At 32.9% G+C, this 9,665-nt stretch overlaps 2 protein-coding genes across 6 annotated transcripts; one reads left to right on the top strand and one right to left on the bottom strand.

The window, feature by feature from the left end:
- The first annotated feature begins 1,770 nt into the window (after positions 1–1,770).
- LOC107963868 (probable E3 ubiquitin-protein ligase MARCHF10) lies at positions 1,771–5,950 on the top strand. 5 transcript variants are annotated; one of them, XM_016900371.2, is made up of 8 exons: positions 1,771–2,144; positions 2,853–3,341; positions 3,433–3,595; positions 3,752–4,031; positions 4,364–4,436; positions 4,518–4,608; positions 4,989–5,068; positions 5,311–5,950. In XM_016900371.2, exons 1-8 carry the CDS (start codon positions 2,088–2,090, stop codon positions 5,569–5,571), a joined length of 1,494 nt encoding a protein of 497 aa, XP_016755860.1. In that variant the 5' UTR covers positions 1,771–2,087; the 3' UTR covers positions 5,572–5,950. The 5 variants fall into 5 exon arrangements, with proteins under 5 accessions (XP_016755860.1, XP_040962957.1, XP_016755859.1 ...); XM_016900370.2 differs by having other exon boundaries at positions 1,797–2,144; positions 3,737–4,031; XM_041107023.1 differs by lacking the exon at positions 4,989–5,068 and having other exon boundaries at positions 1,789–2,144.
- Positions 5,951–7,246: 1,296 nt separating this feature from the next.
- On the bottom strand, positions 7,247–7,732 carry LOC121217769 (classical arabinogalactan protein 6). Its single transcript, XM_041093991.1, has one exon. It carries the CDS (start codon positions 7,730–7,732, stop codon positions 7,247–7,249), a length of 486 nt encoding a protein of 161 aa, XP_040949925.1.
- Positions 7,733–9,665: the final 1,933 nt, after the last annotated feature.

The raw sequence follows: 9,665 nt of genomic DNA, 5'->3' as shown, positions 1-9,665 counted from the left end.
GTGCCCCTAACTTCAAGGAAAATTTTTCAAAGTTTTCCAAAGTTACCATTTTAGTTCCAATTCACTTCTAAAGCATGTAACGGGTCCCGTAGGTCTATATTAAGGACTTTATGGTGAAATTTGAAAAGTTTTGATTTATAATGGAAATTTATGACTCTGTTTTGTATAAATGCTAGTGTATAAGTCCGGTAATGCCTCGTAACTCTGTTCTGGTGATGAATATGAGTTAGGGGTGTTACACTAGGCACTTGAATAGATTTAATCATAATTTAATTTATCAAGATTTCAATATTTGATTTATCTTTTGTTACCAATTTCTTATAAGTAAAAATAATCATGATTATGTTCATTGAACTTAGTTCAATCGACATAATAGTTATTGCAATAATGAGAAAGACATGAATTCAAGCGAACCTAAGCATTTTTTTTACTGATTTAAGGGATAATGAGGATTATGAGTGAAAATAAACATTAAAAAAAGCCAACACTTTTTGTTTTGGTCTCGCCTAAAGGTGTTTTTCTTTGACTACGAGTTCAAGTACGTTGAAGTGCGTTTTACTTTTACATTGGTTGGTTGCGGTCGACCAATCTCACCCCTTTCCTTTTTTAGCTTTCAGTCTTCGAGATTGGGGTAGTTTCCTTTTCTTTTTCTTTTTTTAGGCTCATTTTCTTGTCGAGGCTCGTTTTCTCACCGATAAGGCACCGATCTCCTTATTGGATGTTGCCACTAGGTTTTCTCATTGGCCAGAGTTTCATTGGTTTTTGGGTTCCGTCATACCGCACACCTTTATTTGGTAGTCGAGTCCACTTCATGGTCAGTGGATCTTTTCCATCGCCGCTCATCGATTAGCTTTTTTGGTGACCGACAACTTTTTTTTTTGTGAAGGGAGGGGGTGATCGTGGCATGGTCTCTTAATAGAGGTATTCATGCCAACAACAGGTGCAATCGCCTTGCTTCTTGCATTTCCAGTTACCTATGGTGATATTTTTTTCTCCCCCTTTGATGACGGATGACTCTGATTTTTTTTTTAAATTGTTGGTTAGGACACACTTTCATGGATAAGTACTGCAATTATGAGTAATTATTTTTTCCAAGTTAAAATTATCACTCCCTCCCACTTTCATTCTTAGGTTTAGGATTAATTACATTAAATATCCTTAAACTCTGAGTCAATCCTAAATCAACCTCTAAATTTTATAGCCCTTCAATCGAATCCTAGAACTAAAATACAATCAGCTTGAATCTAATATGATTCCTTTTTGTAGAAATTAATACATATTTTTACATAAAATTGACATTTAATACCAAAGCTTACGAATAAATTGATAGGACTTGATTGGGATAATGTTTTAGTTTGAAGATTTAATTGTAATGTACTACCTGTCCCTATAGTTGGTTTGTTTTAAGATTTAGTCTCTAAATAAAATCTTTTTACCTTTTCAATTTAAAAAGTTAATCCAATAATTAACATTATTAATTTTTTGTTTGTCAAAATATTTCAATCTAGTATGTTAATTTTCTATCAACCGCACACCATATCATATAAAGTTGGCGTAATCAACATGCCATATTAATGAACTAGAAAATATTAACGACTAAAACTTTTACATTAAAAAGGTGAGAGAAATTAATTTTTTATTTTTTATATTGTAGAGACTAAATTTCAACTTTATCAAAACACAGGGACTAACAATAAATTTTAACCTAAAATTTAACTTTTTGGATTGTTACGAATAACAAAAAGCTAAAATGAATAAGTTATAACTCCTACTGATGCTGTGGACCGTAGTTTGGCAAGAAGAGTGTCAATAAGTATGCCATATTTTATTCTTCACTTTCACATGCATATTTGTGAACGAAGTTTTTTAGGGAAGATTAATTATGGATAAGTATTCTATAAAAATGTAATATTAAAATAATTCAAAAATTTATGAAACTGGTAAATATAATTATTTTTATAAATTTAATAAAATTATTAAAATATTAATGGCAGAAAAATTATGATACAGTGTATAACTATTCAAGTGGATCCCTCACCTCTCTATATATCTTTTGAGCTCTCTGGGATATTTCTTTGATTTTGTTGATGAAAAAAATGGGGTCAGAAGAGAAAGCTATGGAGGAGGAACATAGCCTTCAACAGGTATTTTCCAGCTTCTTTGTTTCACCTTTGAATCTTCTATTATAATCTAAGTTCCATTTTCCTTTTTAATGTTTTGGTTGATTGCTACTGTTTCTGAATTTAGTTTCATACTTTCATTCCAAAGGTTTTTTTGAGACCTTGCAGAGAAATTTTCATGGCCAACTTCAGTTATGGTTTGATTTTTTTTTCTTTTTTTGTTTTCATTTTTGAAATTCATTTTCTTCTTGTGGTTGATCATTGATGCAACTTATGTTACTTGGACTCGGGTTTAAGTGTATGTGTCCGACGTGTATGATAGAAGTTTTCTAAGTTCTTTCCAGAAATTCTTGGAGTTCATATTTCTATATCTGTATGTCGGATATGAGTGTAGGAACCTGAATTTGAACCTGACACATTTGACCATAAAAGTCAACAACCCGAATGTGAGACTAACCCGGATCTGAAACTGATCGAAACTCAGAGCTAGTCTATATGTCAATTGCAGCCAGAGCATTCCTCAAACCCCTGCTTGAATTAGAATCTGCTGTACTTTTGTGTGTGTGTGTGTGTGTGTGTGTATGCATATTAAAGCTTCTTTCTTGTAAGAAATTTCTTTTGATTGATGCACTTTAAAGAAATAAGGTTAGCTGGTCTTATAGTTACTTAAAGTATCTATCAACTGCAGTCTCCTTTTTATGTTTCCTTGCATAATGATGATCTGTTTTTCAGGTTGAAGATTCATTAGAAATAACCGAGGAAACAGCTTGTGTTCATAATAGACGGAGAAGTGGTCTCGTTCTAGAGATACCCTCAAGACCTTTGGAAGAACCCTGTCAAGAATCCGTGGCAGTAAAGATTCCCCCAACACCTAGTTTGACTCCCAGGAGAGTGAATTTTTTCTTGACACCTAGTCCCTCCGATGCGAGAATTACGGGATCCTCGGGTCCTTCCTCGTCGAGAGGCAAGTCGTCCTTGAAGAGTCTTTTACCAAAAGTAAGCTTTAAGCATAGAAATCCTAATTCAGACATCGAAAAGGCCGCAAACTTTGACCCCGAATCTTCTTCTAGTTCACAAGGGGAGAAACCCGTCATTGCAAGTACATTGTCGCTTACAAAGATATTTACTCCTCAGATGAAAAGGACATCCTCGATGCCTGTAACTCGTATTGCACATTTGAACTCGGAGTCTGCAATCACTGGAAGCCTAAGTATTTCTAATGCAAGTTTTGTGATATTTTGTCATGATTTATTTTGAATAAATAGCGTACGAAACTGTATGTATTAATGTGAAGTAGAACTTTTCCTTGCAGAGAAAGGGAAGCATGTGGCAGTTTTCTCGCTCACTTTCACTTCCTCTTAACCGCAAAGAAGGAAACTTAAGGAGAATGGATTCATTTTTTCGTGTGGTTCCCTCAACTTCACGAGTAAAGGATGGAGAAATAAACTCGAATGCTTCGGTGGGACCTGATACTGGTATCTCTCCATCTTTGTCTATGCATTTATACATATGTATGCATAAGTTCAAGTTTGCGAACTTGCCTCCGGTCATCATTTTATTAGTACCATAGGTTTTACATTTACTCGTAAATATCGTACCAGCTGATGTCTTAACAGCATCTCGTTATTCAGAAAACAGTGATCATGATGGTGAGGACATACCCGAAGAAGAGGCTGTTTGCCGAATTTGTCTGGTTGAACTATGTGAAGGAGGTGAAACGCTTAAGATGGAATGCAGCTGCAGAGGCGAACTCGCTTTGGCCCACAAAGACTGTGCTGTGAAATGGTTTACCATCAAAGGGAACAAGAACTGTGATGTGTGTAACCAAGAGGTCCAGAACCTACCCGTCACTCTTCTACGAATCCAAAGTACTCGACCTCAAAATGTTGGAGCTGGTGTTCCAGGATACAGGTAAATAATCAATTTGTTACCGACTCATTAGCTTTTCTCCTCATCGATGGCCTTATATACATATACCTCTAGACTCTAGTATATATGTCTCGAACATTGATTAGATCATTCGTTGGAAGTTATTTTCGGTGTTGGTAAAGAGATGCAATACACATGAATAATATCACATCTAGTATGTTATGCACTTTTTCGAGGAAGGGTGTTTTACGAACTTGTTTCATCCCTCGCCTGTTTCATTGTTGCAGTGTATTTCTATATTTTCTTATTCTTCTTTATCGTAAGCTCAATAAGTGACCAAGAGGAAAGTAACAATTTCAGTTAGATGTTTGCAGGGTTTGGCATGAGGTCCCTATTCTTGTTTTCCTCAGCATGCTTTCATATTTTTGTTTCCTTGAGCAGCTTCTGGTAGGATAAGTAGTTTCTCATTTGTATATTTCCCCAGTTTCACTACTTTATACTGTCGACATATTATTCGTTCGCCTGCAGATTGTTAAAATGGGCATAGGTGCAATTGCTATATCTCTTCCATTCGCCTGTGTGATAGGCCTCCTTTCATCCATGACTTCATCAACAATGGGTAGGCTCGCAAACTTACCTGAGCTATAAGTTACTATTGCCAATGTCCGGTTAACATGTTTTTGTGTCCATCCACCCGAAACAGAATATGATCGTCGCCAATTGGTCTAAGTTTTTGTTTATAACTCTCGTTTCATGTTTCACCGATGTATTTTGTAGGTTAGAAGTTATATTCTAACTTTAACACATACATGCTTGCACACAATGCTGACACTTGATGTCAATCAGGAAGCCATAGTAGACTAGGCTGGGAAACGTGGGTATAGAATTGACTGTCAAAACTCTGAATTTTATAGGAAGTTCAAAAAGTTGATAAGAAATTACGGCACACTGTTCTCTTAAGGTTCTCTGACTTAAAACTACTCGAATCTTTGTATTCAGCTACACGAAGATTTGTCTGGATTTACGCATCGATTCAATTTGTTTTGGTGGTCATCTTTGCTCATATATTTTATTCGCAGGTAAGTGTCTATCTTGTATTAAAGGACATTCCTCTTTCCGGAATATCAATGAAATGGTTTCCGGAATGTCACCTTTTATGGGTGGCTGCATGAATGAAATGAGTTAAGCTTCGGGTTCAATGCAATGGTGATTAGACCACATACTCTTGACTCTATAGCTTCCTTCTTGCACCCAAAATGGGACATTCTAGACATGGTGGATTCGTAAAGCCGTTTCATTCATAATGTTCTGCGGCATGCAGGTGAAGGTACAAGCAATACTATCAATTCTCCTCGCAACGTTTTCCGGGTTTGGTGTCACAATGAGTGGGAGTTCCATCATCGTTGAGATCCAACGATGTAGCAGAAGATGGCAGCGGGCTAGGTTAGAGCAGCAACAGCATAGTTCACAAGTGATAACTCGAGCTCCGGTCCAATCCCCTAGAGCTGTTAATTCGCCTCGGACGGATCCTAATAACTTAAACCAGCAAAATACAGAAACTGTTCGGTGGGAGCTGAATTAATTGCAGGTTCTCCAACACTACATTATGAAATTTATCCAGATTTCATTTAGGCCAAAATGGAAAGGGGTATATAATGAAATACATGGTTGCAATTTTGCATTGTTTTACTGCGGTTTCTTGTTTCCCAAAGCTGTAAAATGCTTTTTTTTTAGAGTTTAGGTAGTGAAGAAGCAAAGGAAAAATTAGGGTTGAAGTAAACTTAGTTTAATGGTCGAGAAATTTGCTCGGCCTAGAATGTCTAATTTGGGTTTAGATAAGTTTTTTCCCTAAATATATTGGGAGGTAAGATAGGATTTGTGTGAGATATTATTTACTAATTAAAAATTTAATTTTTAAAATAAAAAAATGAAAATTGTAATATAAAAAATTAAACCTTAAATTATCTTATTAATCTATGTTTTGTAATTTGATAAATTTTAATACTTATACAGTCGGTCCTATCTATAAAAGCCACTCTCTATATTTCACTATAATAACCTAGTTTGTTTTAGAACTGTTTTTTTTTTGTGTGATGAAAAGACTAAAAAACTTTAAACTGTCTATACAAATATACAACAATATCAATAAAATCACTGGCCTTATCACTATTAAGGACTTCAAGAATTTCCTTTGAGACTGCTGTTAACACATTAACACCTTCCACATTGGCTGAAGCCAAAAAAAAAAAACCTTGCTGCTGTTTCCACTATTTTGGTGTTGTTTTATCATCCTTTTGTATTTATTTTGTTATTATATTGTTAATAATTTATTATTATTTAGATATTGTATAATTCTTGTTTTATTATTAAATTTATTACTATTTTAGAGGCATTTAATTGTTAAATTGCATATATATTAGTGTTATTTAAGCATAAATATTAAATATTTATTTATTTTTAATTTGTTGGGAATTTATTTTAGTGTTTTTAATGTATCTGATGTATTATATTTTTTAAATTTATTTTATATAAAAATATTAATATTAAAAAAAATTAATCCCACGAACCAGACCGGACTTAAGTTTTAACATTTTTATTCGAACCAAATTTAGGTAAATTTTTAAGCTCATTTTTGGGCAAAGCCTAAGCCTAGAAAACAAACTTAATATTATACTAAAGTCTAGTCCGACTCATGATCACCTCTAATCATAATTTAATATAAAGATAAAAAGAAATCATAAAATCTATAATTTTTAAGCACCAATAAAATAACATGACATCCTCAATTTTTAAATACATTCAAAAATTATTATAAACTCAATCAATCTAATAACTTTCTCTAATTTAATTAAATTACTTACATAATTAAAATTGTGAAACAACGTTTTCAAAGGTTTTCTTTCTTTTATAATTTAAATTATTTTTAGAAAACAATAGCTAAAAATAATTTAAATTATAAAAGAAAAAAAACCTTTGAAAACGTAATTTAATAACTGTTCGGTTTTTTTTTCAAAAATTTAATTATATTAATAACTATAGATTATAGTGGTAAAACAAACGGACATCGTTGAGAGATGATAATTGTAATGGAAATACAACAGTACGGGACTCACTGAAAATTTCTGCTACGATAATCTTTAATCTCATACAAAAATAGTTTAAATCTCTTTATAAAGAATAAAAAATAAATATCAAATCAAAATCAAATGCTAGTAATACATTTGAATGATAAACCTTTGTACTGTTCATCATCTTCTTCACAGAAATTCGCTCCTGACGGCGTATCCGTACTGAGATCTCCTGATATTCTCTTGTCTCTTCTTGTAAACCAATCCACCGAAGCCAACCAAACACGCTGCCGCCACTACGCCAAACACGATTCCCGCCTTTTTTCCGCCGCTCATTCCTCCATCGCCGCGGCTCTTCTCTTCGCTTCCTTCTGCATTGATGTCGCTGTGGTTGATATCGCTGGCATCGACCGGTGAAGGAGCGGGAGAACTCGCGGGCGAGTTTCCTGGCGCCAGATCTGATGGAGATGGCCCCATTGGTGCCGGTGGCGAAGCATCCATTACCGGTGAGATATATGGCGCGGAGTCGGGAGATCCAGTCACCAGAGTAGGAGCGAGTTGCGGTAAGTCTGCACCGAGTGACGGCGCAGGCGCAGGCGCCGGCGGTTCAGCAGCAGAAGTGAGTTCAGCAACAATGAACAAAACAAAGGTAAGACAAAATCCGACTTTAGCCATTTCACCAATCTGAAAAAGGAAAAAAAAAAGAAGAAGCAGTTGAATATTAGAGAGAATTTGAAGATGGGGAGAATTTAAGGAAAAAATGGGACGAAAACGGGGTAGATATAGTGGAACGGGAGTTTAGGGGGGCGAAAATGAAACAATGTGAAAATTTGAATACACGTTGAACGGAAAGTTGAGAGCGAACGAACGGAGCCAAACAATTAAAAGAGACGGCTTTGATGAGAGATTTAAGGGACTTAATGATTAAGTAAAGGGGGCATATGGGCAATTAATGAGAGATTAAAGACAGACAAAACAAGTATCATTTGGTTTAATTGTGATTTAATCCCTTTATGTTGAAATCTAAGATTTATTCTCTTCAATTTAGTCTAGCTTAATTTGATATCTTTATTTTCATAAAACTGTAAAGGTTGGCTAAGATAACGTCTAAGATGGCCTAAAAATGAAATCATAAATATATAGGAAGTTAATTATGTGTTTTTTTATTTTTTTTTCATGTATTTAAAATATCGTGTTTATGTGATTTTTCACGAAATTATTTGTTTAAATTATTTTAAATTCTTATGTCATGTCTCAAGTTATCTCATGGTTAGCATAGTTTTGTTGTGTTCTTGTTTTATATCTATAAAATATATAATGTGCGAGTTAGCTCGATACCAATTCAATAAAATAATTTATTTTTATATAAAATATTTAAATTAAACAATTTAAAAAAATGTTTAAAGATTGAAATAGAGCTTAAAAGAGGTTTATTATCCATAACCTCTCCTCAATCCTTAAATAAAAAGATAAAACGCATTTCAGCATGCTCAAACCGACGTCTTCCTACACTAGTAATAATATCGATGTCAATTGAGCTAAAACTCAATAGACACTTATGATTCAATTGTTAAATATTTTTTTTATAAATATAATTTATTATTAAGTCTTTCTTCCACCCACGTAATGAGTATGACACAATCTATAATTTATATATTTGTTTTATTTTTCGTGCCATGTTTGTGTTTGTGTTATTTTTATGAGTTAGGAGTAATATAAATTTATATAATTTTGATAAATTCCGCTATTAATCTTTGTACTGTGTTTAAGTTGCAGATTTAATCCTTGTATTCTAAGTAGATCATTTTTAGTTATTGTACTTTTAGAATTTTGAAATTTCAATAATAACCCAAAGAGTAGCCGTTAAATTCATTAAGTTAAATTATGTTATTTCCAAAATTTTATACAAGTAATATATTATCATATGTGTAATGTTGTATTAGCTTGTTACTTTCACATAATACTCATGAAAATACCACGTTATATTGTTAATAGATTTAACTACTATTGTATTAGTCATGATTAATAGTAAAATTCAAAAAATGTAGAGATTAAAAACTAATCAAATTGGAGAACAAAACTAAATCCACAATTTACAAATAGTACAAAATTAATAGTAGAATCTGACCTAATCGATTTTATTGGTACTGATTGGATTAAGATTAAAATTTAAAAAATTAAAAAATATAAAAACTAAATCCACATTCTTATACATAATACAAAAATTAGTAGCAGATTTAACTTATAATTTTCACACATTAAAAATACATTATACTCGTATCTTTTATTTTTATTTAGTTAAATAAATATTTAATTTTATCAAAGTGAATTAGGAACAAGCCTGAGAGTAATAGATAGTAATTGATATTTATTTTACTAAAAAATAAATTTGCGTGATTTAATTAGATGTATTTAAATAATGTTAAGGAAATTAGTGATTTAGTTTAAATTATTCACATAATTGAGATTGTTGATTTAAGTCGAATTTTTTTATTCTTGTCGAATAATTGAATTGTGGGAGCAAGAGCTAATTGTCGGGATCTTCCACTAGGAAGACGTTTGAGGTAGTTAATTGATCACTACGAAGAAGTTTAAGGATATTCCTAGA

This window comes from Gossypium hirsutum, chromosome A03 (assembly GCF_007990345.1).
Source record: "Gossypium hirsutum isolate 1008001.06 chromosome A03, Gossypium_hirsutum_v2.1, whole genome shotgun sequence".
NCBI classification, from domain to species: domain Eukaryota; kingdom Viridiplantae; phylum Streptophyta; class Magnoliopsida; order Malvales; family Malvaceae; genus Gossypium; species Gossypium hirsutum.
Note: the sequence above shows the minus strand (reverse complement) of the source record. Positions and strands in the feature narration are given on the sequence as shown.

Coding starts and splice junctions, on each gene's coding strand:
- LOC107963868 (XM_016900370.2), top strand. CDS start 2,088: ATGAAAAAAATGGGGTCAGAAGAGAAAGCTATGGAGGAGGAACATAGC. Junction 3,596..3,736: donor TTCGGTGGGACCTGATACTG/GTATCTCTCCAT, acceptor ATGTCTTAACAG/CATCTCGTTATTCAGAAAAC. Junction 5,069..5,310: donor CTCATATATTTTATTCGCAG/GTAAGTGTCTAT, acceptor TGCGGCATGCAG/GTGAAGGTACAAGCAATACT.
- LOC121217769 (XM_041093991.1), bottom strand. CDS start 7,732: ATGGCTAAAGTCGGATTTTGTCTTACCTTTGTTTTGTTCATTGTTGCT.